Source organism: Athene cunicularia (genome assembly GCF_003259725.1).
Source record: "Athene cunicularia isolate RWA chromosome 1 unlocalized genomic scaffold, athCun1 chr1_part1, whole genome shotgun sequence".
Classification (NCBI taxonomy): domain Eukaryota; kingdom Metazoa; phylum Chordata; class Aves; order Strigiformes; family Strigidae; genus Athene; species Athene cunicularia.
The window spans coordinates 25,163,727-25,180,280 of NW_020799091.1; the positions used below are offsets into that span (position 1 = coordinate 25,163,727).

Genomic DNA, 16,554 nt, shown 5'->3' on the forward strand with positions numbered 1-16,554 from the left:
GGCCGAGGTGAGGCACCGGGGTGGCGGGTGGCCGTGGCTTGGGCCTCAGCTGGGGCCTCCTCCGGTGGCCAAAGTCGGCGGACAGCCTGGCTGCCTTGTGTTCCTTGGGAGCAGGGACTTCCCCTGGAAAATCGGTTTCTGTCACAACGGAGTGGGACCTTTCTGTCCAGAGGAAAGGGATGAAAACAGGACAGTCCTAGAGCTTGCTCTTCCTCTGGTGCCAGAGCAAACCCTGTTTCTCTTCTCTTTTCCAATACAAATTACAGCAACTTATAACCACCAGAAGATTCCAGGAGAAAAGTTCTTGCTAGAAGACGCTTCGCTCTGTAGCATGTGTTTATTTCACAGGAGGAAAGATGAACTTACAGATCTGAGAGAGATCTTTGTCTTCTTGCCTAGTTGGTTTTAAAGTCACAAAGGCCATTGGCTATCAGATTATATTGTATATAAAACCAGTGATTTTTTTCGTATTAAATCGCAGTTAAACATTTAGACCATTAATCCTACTTTCTTTCGTAAAATTATGTGCATTGTTTCGATGGGGTAATGGTGTCAATGGGAGAACTGATGCTAACGTTCAACTTTTTAGATAGGTTTTTTTTCTACAACCAGGGTAACACAGTTCCTAGTGGCTGCTTCGACTGAGTTTTACCGTTCAAGATCTTGTATTTAGATGATCTAGAAAGAGGGAAATGGTTCTACTTTTGAAGGTGCTGGCTAGTTTGTGCTTGAAGGGGCAAGTATAAAATAGTGGTTGCCTTAAGAAAAAACCTTACCCAGCACTCCTGCTAAAAGCAACTTTTTTTGTCTCTGGAGTTGTGTGACTGGGAACTGATCTAACTGCAAGCTAACGATCAAAAAACTTTTTCTGTTTTTCTTCATATAAATATAATAGTAACCATACAGGGTGTCGCACCAAAGAATCTCTTTTTGTCTAGCTGTAGAAGCTGCCATGAAGCGGATGTATAAGAAAAAGGCAAGTGTACATGATGCTGCTAGGGAATATTCTCCCAGCTTCTTTTTACTTCAGCTCAAGGGACTTGCTGAGATAGATGTGGGTTTTTTTGATATATCGTAACTCTAAGTGATGTCTGTTCCTTGTACTTTTTTAGATTTTTTTTGTTGCACTCTTGTAAACTCTCAGCACCCATTTCATTCTGATAGTTTCTTCAGGTCTGCTACCTTGTTTGAATGATCTCCTTGTTGTTGAACCTGCCTGCTGTTAACTTAATTTGCCAGCTAGTGTTTACATTAGAAGATACAGTGAACAACTGATTCCTGTTTAGTTTGTGACACTTACTTGGTAGGCTAGCCTCTAAGTTGTTTCCTTCCCACAGTGAAAAGGTGTAGGATGCTGGTTTCCAAGTAAAAAGTTACATACTCTTTCTCCTTGTTGCCATTTTGTGAACCTTCTCTTAGTTCTAGTAGCTACTTCTCTTTTAGATGAAAGAACACAGTATTCCAGATGTGGGTGAATTTTAGATTTATATACCGGCATGATTTTTCTTTATTTCCTAATAATTCATCATGCTCAGTTCATGATGTGTCTACACAAATATTTGTGCAAGTTCAGAAAAGGAGACAGTATGGGAAAAGGGAAAAATTGCTGCATTTCATGTAGGGATGGGTTAAGACTTTTTGAACTGTAACATGAAATAGTGGTTATTGGATGTTGGAAGAGAGCAGGCTTGCTGCTCCCATTTTCTGCAAGTGCAGGTTGCTTTGAATGTTAAGAAATTAAGGCATGAACTTGTGGAAGAAAGCAGGGTATTTAGTGCTGAACTTTGTGTGCTGTTTTGCGGTAGTGTCTGTCAAAGCCCCACAAGTTGTCACTGGAGTCAGAGTTAGATTCCTAATAGAAGTTTCATTTTTCATTTCTGTGGACAGGATTGAAGTGAAAGATACTTGGGATACTTTGTTGTTGTTCTTGCTTGAACCCTTTCAGGTAAATGGAAGCATCAGTAAGTTGTGAACTTAATACTCATAAAAATTGAACACTGGTTGAAATTTTCCAAACCATTAATATTTTCTCTACAGTAGATTGTAGAGCCATGTTGTTTAGAAGACAGTCTATGTGACTGGTGATTGTACAAGGAACAGAATAAACTTGCAAAGAAAAAAACACGTAGACTTTACTGTCTCTTTCCTGTGGCTCTGACAAGTTCATAACAGTATTCTGAAGTATGTTTTGGTTTGCTATTAAAAGTACTGTTGTCATTCCTACTCAGTTGCAAATGTTAAATATCATTCACTTCCACAAGCTGGAGATTGAGCTGTTGTAAGAAATGCAGTCAATTAAATTCAAGCCATTAACTAGCCATAGCAACTGGGTTAGTTTTGCAGTTTATTAGACTAACTCAGCTGCATTGCTTCACTGTGGCTGATGAAAGAGTGAAAATAATGTGGAAAGAAGAGGCCAATTCTTGAATAGGTATGTTTCCATTTTTGTGCTGTTATTTTCCTCTGCGGATTAATGAGGCAAATTAATCTTTACTCTTGGGACTGTCTGCGGTGAAAAGTAAATATATCATTTTATCAGGGTTTATAGTATCACTTGTCAATTATTTTTTATTTTCTTTCACATGCAGGATAGTGTTGAAGGTTCAGTTTCTGTTACAAAGCAGAGAACAGGATCCATTGGAGATCGCCCAGCAAGACCTACTCTTTTAGAACAAGTACTGAATAAAAAGAGGCTGGTAAGTTTTGTTTTCTTAGAGGTTTTGAACTCAAAGGCAGGGTAGCAGTGTTCAACTGTCACCCTTGTGAAAGATGAAAACCAGTTTAATGGTCATACACTACATGTTCATATATTCAAATTTGAAATAGGCTGCAAGGCAGATGTGTGTTTCAGCCCCTGTCTGAAGAATACTGAGATGACTAAATTTAATGATCACTGCACATGAACTGAAGTTGAGGGTTTTGGTAGTACTAAATAGAAGGGATTATTTCTTTGGGGCAAATAGTGCTTATGCTATAACTGGGATGGTTTTTGACTTGTTAAACCAATTTTGCTGTAAAGCTTCATATAGAACAATGTGTGGACTTTATATCTGATGTAAGCTTTAATTACTGTAGTCTGTTTTAAAAGTTGTAGACCTATCATATACTTCATACTGCATATATATTTGTTGATAAAGTGAACTGTGTAAGCAAACAGTATGACTTCTAATATTTGTAGACTGCATGAATGGCATGTGTTTTAAGTTTTTAAACACTTCTGTTGCTTCTTTAAAGAATGAAGCCCAATGGAAGTAAGTAATTCAGGACTTACTGTTCCTTCAGCTTCTTCATTACAGCTTTCTGTGTTACTGGTTTTTACAGTCTCTATTATCCAAAAGCTAGTGGGACTGTTTGCCTGTTCTCTCTGTTAGCTATGCAAAGCAATTTAAAAGTCCTAAAGTGCTGTAGTGCTGGTTCAGAAATTTGAAAAGACTATTTTTCACATTATCTGTTCTTCATGCCCTGCTCACTGAATTGTTTTCCCCTTTCCTGGCTGTTCCTATTTATGTGGCTGTTAATTAAATTAAAGGTATATTAATGAAAAATTTTTTTCTAGAAATACAACAACCAGAAGCTTTTTAAATAGATGTTGAGAGCTTTTGCAGTTATGTCAAGGCTCTTCAAGATTTGAGGTTTCCTTGCACTATTCTGGTCAAGTGACATTCAGATTTTCCTTGATCTGGTTCTTGCTTTTCTCCCACTCTGTCTGATCTGACTCGGTTTCTCTCATTCAGCATTATTTCTTTAAGAATTTCTTCTTTGTTTTGTGCATATCTGCACAACACAAGGCCTGAGGGTTATGTGGTGACCCAGAGAGAGCTCTTGTGGCCTGTTGCATCCAAGGCTGTTCCATACCTCATGTTTCTGCACATGAAAGTGACTGCACATCACTCGTAGCTGCCTGCAGGTTTATCACGTAGAAGTGCCAGGTCATTTGTGCTTGCATATAAGTTCCTTGCATGTGGTTAATCTCTGTGAGGAGAGGCTTTTGTGGTGGCCCATGTGCGCCTGAATGTGCAGCACTGGATAAAGATAAGAGAAAGCAGAGGCAAGGGGCCGAGAAGCAGCAAGTTGTGGATGGAGAGCCTGAAGAACCTTAATGTCATAAAACAGCAGCAGATAAAACCTACTTGCTGCAGAACTACCCTATGCAGTGAAGTGACTTGATAAAGCTAATGTGCCCTAAGGAAAAGGTGGCTGTGCATCTGTTCAGTGAGCCTGTTTGTTGTTAGTAACTGCTTTCAGTGGCCGATTCACTAACCTTAGCTGTTCAGTGCTGCTGTAGGTGTGAGGTAGATGCAGAATGGTTGTTTTCAATTACAATCTCTGCAGAATTGCCCCATATAGGGTAAAGTTCTAGACCTGCCCTGGAAGTTGTTAGACCTTTTGAATGTAAACCTGTATTATAGAGTTGCAGTACCTCTTTGCTTATATCAGTGAAATGACTGTGCATAATGAACAAGCAGTCTTGGGAATTAATTCACCTGAAAAATAGCCTTTTTCCTGCATTAATTTTTGGAAGGATCCATTCCCAGCCTTATTTGCCATTTGACCTTACAAACACTTGTGCTGCCACCATGCAGAAATGAGAGCTAACAACTGGAGCTGGATCACAGACTGCAGCTGTTCAGGCCAGGAGCCAGATGCACGTAGTTTTAGATACTTTTGTCTTTTGACTTTTTTTTTTTTTTTTTTTTTTTTAAATGTTGGAGAATTATTGAACACTCAGTGAATATTGAATCGTAGATTATCTTGGGTTGGAAGGACCCCATAAGGATCATTGAGTCAAACTCTCTGCTCACAGAACTACCTAAAATTAACAGTGTGACTAACAGCATTGTCCAGATGCTGGAACTGTAACAGGCACGTGAGCTTTTCTGTAGAATTGCAGTATTTCATTTATTACAGTATTTTTGAGGTCTCTGCACTAGGAAATGTAGAAATTGGCTCAAAACTGAAGCACAATTGAAAAGTGTTTCTAATATGTCAGGAGATTACTTCCATTTGCTATCTTTGTTTTTTGCAATACTGTGTATTCTTTACATTGTGAATCTGCCTTCAGGATGTGTATTAATGCTGCTTCTGGTTACCTGCTGATGTCCTGAAACAGTTTCTAGGTGGTTTTTGTGAGCATGTTTTGTAATTCTTCAGCATTTAATTGAACTCTCATATGGGTGTACAGGTTTGGGCTGGGATAGTTAATTTTCTTCACAGTAGTTTGTATGGGACTATGTTTTGGGTTTGTGATGGAGAGTTAATAACACAGTGATGTTTTAGTTATTGTTGAACAGTGCTTCATCCCACTGGTGAGGGATTGAGCAAGAGGCTGTGTGATGCTTAGTTGCCTACCGGGGTTAAACTGCAACAATGGGTAATGTGCAAATTGACTTAATGGAAAAAAATATTGTAATATAAATATAATCACTATAGTGGCAATTTAATATATGTGAGTTCTTTAAAGTCGGCTTTTTCTTTTTTTTTGCAGTCCCTACTCAGAAGTCCAGAAGTAGTGCAGTTCCTACAGAAACAACAGCAACTGTTAAGTCAGCAGGCTTTGGAACAAAGGCAGCAACAGTTTCAAGGAGCACCTGGGTAACCAGAACAGATCAGTGACCTGCATATAAGTCTGGTGCTGAAGGAGGAATAGGATGTGTATTTTATATAAATACAAAGAGTCTCGATGTTTAAAGGAAAACTAAAGTTGCTGCTGTTACGTATTTTACTTGTTTGCACTTTTGAGGTTTTGAGCTGCTTGGGTGTCTGCAAACTTGTGAGCAAATATGGAGGAGTCTGTTTTTTGATTCTTTTTAACACTTCATTTATACGTTTAATTTTTTTAATAGATATTTGTTTATATTAGTAACGTTCAGCTGTACACCCTTTTCCTACCAAAGTCTTCCACTAAATGTTTTTCTATATAAGGATTTACTGTTAAACAAGTCACTCTTTGATGACAATCATTGAAGTCAGTTACTTTCTATGGAAGTTTTGAAATAAAGTCCTGAATTTGAGCCAGTCCAGTGGCATGACCTAACAGGAATTTCTCAGGGATATGAGAAACTTATGTCCAGTAGAATCTTGCACTAAAGGCAAAGATAATGTGCCATCAAGAAGTTGATCCAGTGGCCCAGAAAAGTGCAAATCAGGTGATCCTCCTGCTATATATTCATTATCTGCAAGTTCAGTAGGTTTGAAATGCTTCATTATGTGTGCAAAGCATTTAAAAGTTTCAGAAGAGAGAAATGGCAAAAAGCTTTAGAGAAGGATTGGGTGAAATGTATGCAACTGAGAGTTGTACCTTGTTTTGTGGAGTTATTTGTAAGGACCAACCTCTTATACATTAAATATAACTTAGTTACAGATGACAGTATCACTCATTTTTAAGTGACCACATTAAAATTTAAAGCTTTTAACTTGTATTAGCAAATGCATCCAAAACCTAAAATGTAATTGTGCATTTTTTCCTTTATGTAGTCTTTTTCTTCTAAAAAAAGTATAATTAAAATTCTTCTATTAAGAGAACTGATATCAACTCTAGTGCTAGACTTCTCAGGTTTTCAGCCAATTCAGATGAATTTGCAGTTGATTGGGTTAAGAATCCAAACACTGTGTTATGTAAGTGTTGAATCCCATGTTTTGTTTTTAAAACAAAGTTTTGTATTAAAACGCATTTCTGAACAGAGATTATCTGAATGATGTAGGTGCTCATTAAAGTACTACTTAATACTGCGACAGTTCGATCTGCTAAATAATCTCTCTTCAGGAGTATTTGTTAGTCTTGCGAATTTTTACAAGCTGTGCTTTGTGTATGTATAGAACTTGGTCAGTAGGGATTGATTGTATTTAGCATTGTACAAGTTGTTCTTTAAAAAAGAAAATGAAAAACTTTGTATCAGCAGTTCTGGACCAATAAGAGTTTGAGTAAAATCTTTGTTTCTCTTTTAAAAAAACAAACCCAAAGCCTGTCCTCCTTTGTTCTGTTAAATTTGTATGTTGGGGTTTTTTCTATACTAAGATGGCTAGCTCTGGCTAGGTGGCATTTAAAACTCTTATGTTCCAAGGCTCTTGTCATAGGTGGTTATTTTAGCTTTAAGTAAAATCAGGTTACTGTTTTCAGTGTGTCAGAATATTTGTGAAAACATAATGGGCTGAAATTGTAAAACAGGGTATTTGATTTTGGTTTAAATGGTCATCTTACAAAAAAGCACTGAGGTGAGCAGATCTGATTAAGCTTTTCTAAAAAACAGACCAACCCTCATGGTAGAAAAGGGACACAGGGTATGTGTGATAACAGTGCTGAACGAGTTGGTTACCTCAAAACAAATGAAACTTGCTGAAGTTGTGCATAGAGATGTTCAGCACGGTGCAGCTCACCTATCCTGTATTTCTGGTGGTCTGTGATGGCAGTGCCTTACAGGCTGGTGCAGATGGCAGGAGATGTGCTGGCAACAGGGCTGCCCCGTTCAGGCAGGGTGGGTGTTGGGTGGGATTCCCAAACCATGTGTGAACACAGCAGTGTCTGTGTTCCTCCAAGACCATTATGTCATCTTCTCTCTTGCTTCTGTTGTTGCAGAACAAAATCTGAACTTTAGGAACGTTTAAAACCTGACTCAGTAACAGTAACAGTACATTCTTACTATATCTCTTTTTCCTTGAGCAGTTTAAGACCCTCATAGCAGCAAGTCTGTCTGCTCGCTAATGTGTTGGTCTGGTCCACAGCTAGGGCTTCTGTCATAGGGCAGCATCACTGCTCATTAACTGCCTGTCGGATCAGGGCTGCCTCCTTCAAAAGCTGAACTGTCCTCTTCATCTTCAAATCTACCACAGGACAGTGAGGGATGCATGTACTTTGTAACATGCAGATTTTATGCTGTATTCATTTGCAACCCATTTTATAGTGTCCAACATCCCATTCTGCTGGGAGGGTTGCTTCATCCCATTACTCTGAACGCACCAATTCCTCTTGCCTAAGTGACATATGAATAAAGGCTTTCTAAATGCTGTGGTTACCAAAGCCACTGGTGATCAGACTGGGACCTACCGCTTTCCAGGGCCAGTCTCTTTCAAGGAGAAAAAGAGGAGACAACAAGGGAAAGAGCTCTTTAATCAGAAATATCTTTATTAACAGTAAAACACAAGACGTGAATAATCCCTTTTACAACAGAATAATTCCAGCCAAAGAAAATGGAGTGTGTTAAAAAGTGTATTGTTCAAACATCAGGCTAAATATGTTGACTTCAGAATGCCTCAAATGCAGCAGGAGGAATGCTTGTGAAAATGTCCACTTGATTAGCAATTGTTTTATCTTTCTTGACATGACAGGGCATGGGGCAGAGTACTCTGGGGCTTATTGGAGGACTCTGAGCTGCCCTCATCTCTCAGTCTCCTGAAACTAAGTATGTTTGAGATTTTTCATTCTCAAGAGTCCAAGTAGCGTTCTTTATACAGCAATCTACACTGTTTTAAAGATGATCACTAGCTGTGAATAATACTTCATTCTGGATGGTGCAAATGTTTTGCTTTGATTCCGATGGAAAAGCAAGGGCGGAATTGTTCATAGACACTGTTAAATCTATGTATGATTCATGGTGCTTTTTGGCACAAGACTGGTAGCTTGTACTTGACACAAAAAAACCCGCACCTTGCTTGAATCTGCCCTTTTCACCCCTGGACTGCATAGAACTTTACAACCTTATGGCTTCATTGACCCCCACAATAAGGGCTTGTTCCTTCACCTTGTCACACTTCTCAGCCCCATTTACATCACAGAGGTGATACTGAAATGAGGGATTAAATTGCTAACACTGATTTATCTGCAGAAAGTATGCTGTGGTACATTTAACTTAGTATTATAAATAATTCAGAACTCCAATTGCTTGAGTAAGTGAAGAAAATTTATATGAATGTGCATTATCTCTGCTCATCATTTCATTTGTTCTCTTGCTCTTGTTTGCAAAGCTTCTCATGGACATAATTGAATTAATAGGATTTAACACACACTTTAGCATCAAAAAATCACTTTGAAACATGATGTGCTTGCTACCGTGAAAGTGCAAGGGGTCAGACTTTACCAAGTTTTTTGTAGCTTTTCTTTGCTGATGAGGTCTGTATTTAAAATTATTAACTGGTTGATCTATTCCTATGCTATTCATATGCAATATTATTTGAGTACTAACACAGAATATAAAATAGCAGCATCCATGGAGAATAAAACCACTATGACTGAAGATTTAAAAACTGTTCACAATTGGCTGCAAATGTTCACATTGGCTATAATGGAAGAGTAGCCGACTCTGGAGGACATAGTGGTTACAGACATGGCCTGCACATTAGATTCATTATCTGTACAGGCACCAGGTTTGCAAGCATGGCCCAATTGCAAGTGGAGGCATCTTCCTGATGGGCCTCATATGCCTCACCTCCCTGGCAGGAAAGTGTGGCATCAATATGGCAATATAATGTAAGGCACACCTGGACAAGCTATTGGGAAGCCCTGGGGTGAACAGGTAACAGGATTCTGGCTGCTCCTGGCCACTCCGGAGCTTCCTATGAGTAGATGATCGGTACAAACCAAAGGCTGTGTTTTGTGCTGGTGCACAACATGCAAAAGTGTCCGTCTGCAGTAGAGACAGAAAGGGATTTCTCTCTGCTGAGCACAGACTAAATGCCCTCCCAGGCTTTTTGTACTCCCAGAGCTGCCATTAGGAAGAAGCCCTGTTTCAGTGGCTGCGATGAAGCCTCCAGGTTGAGAAGCTTTTTATTCACAGATCTAAAGTCTCACATAATCTCTCCCGGCTGCAAGATGGGACCAACTCTATCAGGCTCTTTTTTGATGGTGACCCGACCTCTTACTTGCTCTCAGGGAAGCACACTTGTCTATTCTTAGTTCCTGCTATAAATGTGATTTCATAGGAGTCCCTGTGAAGGCTCCTGCTGATTCCATCTTCCTTTGGGCACTACAATTTCCTACCTAAACATGAAGCAAGTTGCTTTATTGCAATTCCCAGGTAGATTATATATCCATGTCTTTCGTTCATGCAGTTTCTGTTTCAGACTGCAGTTTTCTTTGAGAAGCACACAGTTGGATGTGCTTGTAGTGTCCTTGAATGGTTGCCCAAAACTGAACTCCCCATTAGTCCTTCAGTGAGGCAAAGGGTAATCTTGCAAGTGCAGTTCCAAGATGCAACCAGAGCCTACTCCTGGATCACATGGAACACCACTTTTCCCTAACATATCTCATGGCTTAACCAGGAGGCTGGCACACTCAGCCAGGCTGTGTGTATAGGAAGCACCAGATTAAGGATTGTGGTACTCCAAGCTGCTCCTAAAACAGGTTTCGATGTTTAGTTCAGACATGAATGTAAAAAGCTTCAGTGAACACCATGGCTGCCCAAGCACATGCTGCCTTGATACCTCCAGTGATGACCACTGACCATATCTGGTCATATGCTTCCCAGTTCCTTCATTCTCTAAGTGCATCTCTGGCTACTGTAACCAACCATGAACTAGAAGTCCTCTATAAAAAATACTTCTCAGCCACTTCAGTGGGGTTTTCACTCACCCAGAAAGGCTTGGGTTCAGATGTTCGAGTAACGGCCTACTACTCTCCGGGCTTCTCCAGAGCAAGGAACTATTGCCTTTGACTTAGAGAGCATGTGGGACAAGTTATGGTTGGTGCATTTCTGATGATATATAAATCTATATTCTCAACTTTTTAAAATGGTATTTAATGACACTATGACTCATTAATTTTTCTTTGTTTGGTTTTGGTCTTAGTAAATTAGATTATGGGGAGCTGGGGGGAAAGGTGAATAGTACAGAGGGCGTAATGTTTCTTTCTTGTGCTGAGCACCATGTAGTGCTCAAATATTCCTGAAAGCTATAGCTGCACCAGAGAAGACTCTGCTGAGCCAGGAAAACTGGCTTTATATTTGAGACCCTTTCAAAGTTACTAAATTCAATCAAGCTTGTTTCCATCCAGCCAGGAAGCAAACAGGCTCTGCCTGAGCTGCCTCTGTAAATCCAGCTGTTCATGCAACTCCTCAGTTGCTAGTGAGACTTTCTGGTTCTTGGAGGTTATAGGCAAAGGTGAGTGTTGTAAGCCAGGAAGAACAAGGGCAAATTAGCTATAGTTACAATCACAAATGCTTGATTTTTTCCATTTTAAGAGCTGTGTGGTAGAGATGATGTTTACAGTGAGAAATGTTTGCAGTGTTTATTTTATGCTGAGGGAACATTAATATCTTCTAACTCTGTCCTGCACTGAACTCATGCAGAAATTGCTAAGGATAAACATATTTCACCCTGAAACTGTCTCTGCAAACAGAGAGCTCTGGCCTGTGGCAACCAGTTATCACGGAATCTCTGTACAGACCCACAGAACAATGTAAATTGTAAGGGATCTGTGCAGGGCATCAAGTCTGACACCCTGCTCAAGGCAGGGACCACTTGAAGAAGGCTGCTCAGAGCAGTAAAAGTCCTGACACAGTACTTGGTGAAGAAATGTAAGGAATTTCCTTGACTCCAGTTGATGTTACCTGGGGCCACAGTTCCCCTTCGTGTTGCTGATACATTATCCTTCAGACTAAGCATGGCAAAACATGAAACTCATAAGGTGTAAAAAGATGCTTGTGGCATAGCCTCTGGTGGGGAGGCAAAGCACATGCTACACTGCTGAACTACAGCCACTGCTATACCATACCTGACCAGCTGTTACAGTGCAAGGTTATGGGAGTGAGATATCAGAGCAGCAGTGCCACTGCATGCCGCCATGCAGTCAGTGTGCTCGATTTGCTTCTGTCACCTCTGCATGAAAATGGCACTTTCATACTGGTGCTGCTGAAGAACTGGCAGCAATTAAGCAGTCATCTTCTCTTGACCACTTAACAGGAAAACAAGTGGTCCATGTACCATGATGAATGTGCTTTATGCCTCTACCTGATCAAACTCCCATTGCTGCCTGCTGATGCATGGTACTTCTCCACAGAAACTTTCAAGAAGGTTTGAACTGTTGATGACTCAAAAAACATTTTTTAAAATCTGCCTTTGACCAAGTAGTCTCCCTGTAAGTGGTTTTAAATCTCTCAGGAAGCCCATCTTCAAAGCTTGAGTATTAATGAGTACATTTAAAGGCTTTAAATCGACTACGGGTTGATAGGTTCATGAAGACCTTTCAACAGAAAATATCTCCTTACAAAATGGGGATACATTAGAGTGAGATACAAAGTTACACTGCTGTAAATGATGAGAAACCTGAATTTTTAACTGAGCTCAATTCACATGTAGTAGAGAAGTCTGTAAGGGACTTTGTTCAGAAAGAAAGGGAAATAAAGGGTTTAGTTTTTATCACTGCATCTGGGCAGGGGTCATCTTCCTCTTTACTTGTTTGCCTCATCTACTGTTACCACTTGTCCCTTGTGATGTGAGCTCTCCCAGTCTCTCAGGAAGGAGCTGTCAGCTGCTTTGTGTTTGCACAGCATCTCATACAGAGGAGCAGGCCCGTACAGGCCACCAAAATAGGTAATAGTTCACACAGTGATACCAGCCTTCCCAAAGGCTAACAGCTCTGAGATGGCTGTTTGGCTTTGATTGTCCTGAATCAGGTGCTTCAGTCCAACTTTCAGCAGATAAATTTGCTGAAATTCACCTCATCCTAATGCAGACAGTGTAAAGAGGTCAGAAGAATCATGCTCCAGAAATGTCTAACTTACTAGTAAGGGAGTATTAAGGTGACTACCTTTAATGAGATGCATGTGTGGACTGCACTGAAGCCAAATCCTATTTGTATGAGGATTACTATAGAAGTAGACATACAGGAAAGGACAAACTGCTCTGAATTTCCCAACTTCCATTTAAACAACAGACACTTACTAAGCAAGCATCATTACTAGTCTGGGAAAGCCACCACATCTTCCCTATGGCCCACCTCACCAACTTTTGGATATGTCCAATGTAACAGTCCACATTTGAGCTAGTGACCCTTAGTTCTCCTTATACTCAATGGAAGACGTAAGCATGTTCAGAGCAGAGTGTATTTTATCTACTTGAAATACCTGCCTTATGATGAAACAAATGATGCCCCAGAGGAACCTGCTTCTCTTCATTGGCCATTCAGTTTTCCTCTGCAGCATTGGCAGGAAAGTGGGTTCTGGGGCTGTCCAAGAGAAGATGCACCTCACAACATCCCCGTATGCTCTCTGTGAGCAAGATGACAATGCTGAGAATGTCTAAAAGCAACCCGTAGGCTTCTCTCTATATTAGGAGGGAAGGAGGTTTCAGCCTAAAAGGCAAGGAAGAATCTAGGATAAAAGACAGCTAGATCCTGGACAGGAGAGGTGATTTTCTCTGTCCTTCGCTGCTAAGAAAGCAAAGGAATGAGCAAAGGAATGAAAAGCACAGAGAAATAACCGGAGAAAGGGTGCAATAAACATGCTAAAACCCATGTTACCAGTACCTCGGTACAGTGACACCAGTAACAGAGGGAGCTGATTTTCCAAACCAATCTTTCTTTTGTCTGCTAAACAGTAAATGGCACACCTGGAATTTCTGTGTCACATTATTATTGCTGCAGGAGACTGTAAAGCTTTTCCTATCCCACAGTGACACTGCTGACATCAAATGGTGACAGAATAGGGTTCTTTGCATTTACAGATTTCCTATACAACTTGCTATTACTGCTCAAACTTATCAGTAATTTATCCTTGTGTGCCCTAAAAATTCTGCGGGCAGCTGAAGATGTATTCAAATGAAGTAACCCTGCTAGTTTACTGATTCTTCTGCTCTGTTCATAATTACCACCCCATAACAGGTATTACATAGCATCTAAAACACATGGAAAGTTTTTCTGGTGAATGTTATTTCCTTTGTGTATGTGATGTAGCTGAAGATTTCAGGCATCCTCTTCCAATTATGCAGTAAAATGTGTGTCACCAGATATTGTGTGAGAAGAAAAGAAACATTCTGTAAAACTTTTTTTTTTTTTTTCTTAGGATACTTCTGGTATGTTCTAAGGAGGAATGAGATTGGAGAAGCTATCACTCTTTCTGACCCTTAAAGCAAAACAATTTTCAGTGGACTGTTATGTCTGGAAAGAAACAATCCTCTACCCTTTCAACAAGGTAATAGGAGCAATCAAAATGTAGTAGGAGTTTCACCTGCCTCCTCAGAAAAGGTTACCAAGTGAACAGCATTTTGTAAGACTGGCTCTGTGGATGAGAGTATGGGCAATAGGTTTCTCTGCTTACAGAAGGACTGCAGACAAAGAGCTTTTAAAAAAGATTCTGCACGTAGATTCACTCTTTGCTTGTTCATGGGTTACACTGCCTCACCATCCTCCAGTGCAGGCAAGGCAAAAAGTGTTGCAAATGATAAAGCCTGTATCTAAGATGAGAAACTATCCATGGGGATGTACAAAGTGACTGGCAGGAAAGCCCTCTCTGTCAAACCCAAGTGTTGCAGACAGATCCTGAGGACTGACCCAGCACAGGGGATGGACATGGCTGTTGCCCATCTCCCTCTCACTGCATCCTGTGAGCATGGGGCTTCCTGTTCCCAGTACAGAGACTATCCCAAGATAAACAAGAAAGTAATTATTCATTTCTTCAATGCACACTTCATTTCCCTTTTCTGAATCACAGTTCAAGTCCCTTTTAGATGTACCCTTGATATCAGCGCAGTAGTCTAACTACAGACAGTTCTAACTTTAAAACAAACTACATCAATACTGTATAATGTATAGGATTCAATTTACATGCCGGATACATATGCAAGTATGTATGTACTTTGCAGAAAAGCACTGGAAGTTAATTAGTTTTTAAATTTATAGGCATATATTTTTTTTTTTTTTTTTTTTTTTTTTTTTTCAGGAGCTTGTTGCTTTTCAGTGCAGCAGTACTGTACACTACTTTGTTAACAGTATCAGACTACTCAGATGTGTCCAGAATGCTCTGACAAGGCTCCAGTGCTGAACGCGTCCTGAGGGCTCTCTCCTCCTGCCAAATCCTAGGGGAGACAGGGATGCCTCAGCTCCACAGATGACCTGTTGTCCCATCGTGCTTTGCAGTAGGGAAACAGACTGGAATTGCAGTTTAGTCCTTCAGTTCACTGGATAAAAGTCATCTCTACGCAAAAGTCCTGTGCACCACCTAAGGTCCTCTTTTAGACCTGAAATTAGGATGTGAAATGGATATAAATGGTGTAGAGATCTGACTTTGGATGCCTGCAGAGGGGTGAATTTCACCTACTAGGAACAGCTACAGCCAGGTTTCTAAATCCATGCGAAAGTGCTGAGAATTCGCACCGTTTACTGGCTTGGCTGGGGAATGAAGATGCTCACAGGAAATGTTTGACACTTTTGCAGGAATTTGGCTTATTTTGTACTAGAGAACAGATAGGCTATACCTGAATTTCTAAACTTATTGTACTGGCATCAGAATAACTAGAAACCACAAAATGTAGCATGAAAAAAAAGAAAAAATAAAGAGAGTAGACTATGTATATATTTACATCTACATACATCTACATATAGAAGCTTCTGTTCACTAGAAATCCTATAAGCCACTGCCTGCAATAGCATCCATCCTAAGGGAATTCTAGAGATGAATCTTAAGAGACTGAGGAGATGGGGTTATGAGGTGAGCCCATCTGTGTCAGCACCTTATCCAGCCATTGCAATGGTCCATGCAGGTGGATCTCAATCCAGCAGGGTGTGCTTGTAACATCTTGGCGATGATACTCTGCTCCCCAGCCCTATAAAAGCATCAAAGGAACGAAAAGTGAGGTGTTTTTTTTTTTTAAAAAAGAAACATTAAATCACAACTCCAGTGCTGACAGTCTAACACAACTACAGATCATCCACCACCCAAGTTCCCCAGATGTAATGCTTTGTCCTAGAGATAATCTTAGCTAAAAGCTTTGCTCGTTTAAGGTCATTGTTATCACAGTTCTCAGGGACTCTATAGTATTAAATTAAAAATGCTCAGTCACACTTCCAGGTGCTGAGACCAAATGGCATCGAAAGGTCTGTTTCCAAGCTTGGCTGCTTGCAAACAGCCCATGGGGAATGGTCCCTGCTGTTCGCACCCCAGATACGTGCACAGGAAAGTCTGCCAGACTGCTGTCTGGTGCAGATGAAAAGCATGACAGGCCTTGTCGTAACAGTTTAACAGGAACTGGGAATTATCCTGGGCACTGCTTCATTTATTGATAGAGAGGCATCCTATGAGTCTGAGACTCTAGAAGTTCTAGGTATTTATCTGAACCTCTGGAAACCTCCAGCAACGTTCCTATATACCATATCTAATCTATACCTAGCCATTTCTCATAGGTTTTCTATCCTTGAATATGTCTTCTGTTCCCATGGGAGTTCCCAGCTGCCTGCTCTGGGAAGTCATGCAGTAATTTCTCCAGCTCTTTCAGGGAGATAAGGGATATAGAGCATCTGACAGACGATGGGATGTGGTGCTGGCAGGAGGAAAAGAGAACCAAGTGGGCAGAGTGTCTGCTTGTTAAGCAGGAAGCCTGATTTCACAGCAACACAAGTCATCCAAGTCACAG

The 16,554-nt window shown here is 40.4% G+C and overlaps 1 protein-coding gene and 1 long non-coding RNA gene across 3 annotated transcripts in view; one reads left to right on the plus strand and one right to left on the minus strand.

Annotated features, from left to right (window-relative positions):
- The first annotated feature begins 467 nt into the window (after positions 1 to 467).
- Positions 468 to 15,469, plus strand: LOC113477154. The gene is made up of 3 exons (XR_003397850.1): positions 468 to 2,696; positions 5,486 to 14,117; positions 14,865 to 15,469. It is a non-coding gene; the product is annotated as an uncharacterized LOC113477154 (long non-coding RNA).
- The window catches only part of SMAD9 (SMAD family member 9), a 30,536-nt gene continuing 20,481 nt past the window's right edge, over positions 6,500 to 16,554 (minus strand). For both annotated transcript variants that reach the window (XM_026843306.1, XM_026843298.1), the window contains exon 6: positions 6,500 to 15,747. In XM_026843306.1, the coding sequence (XP_026699107.1) occupies positions 15,604 to 15,747 (144 nt within the window). In that variant the 3' untranslated portion in view covers positions 6,500 to 15,603. The remainder of the gene's footprint in view (positions 15,748 to 16,554) is intronic.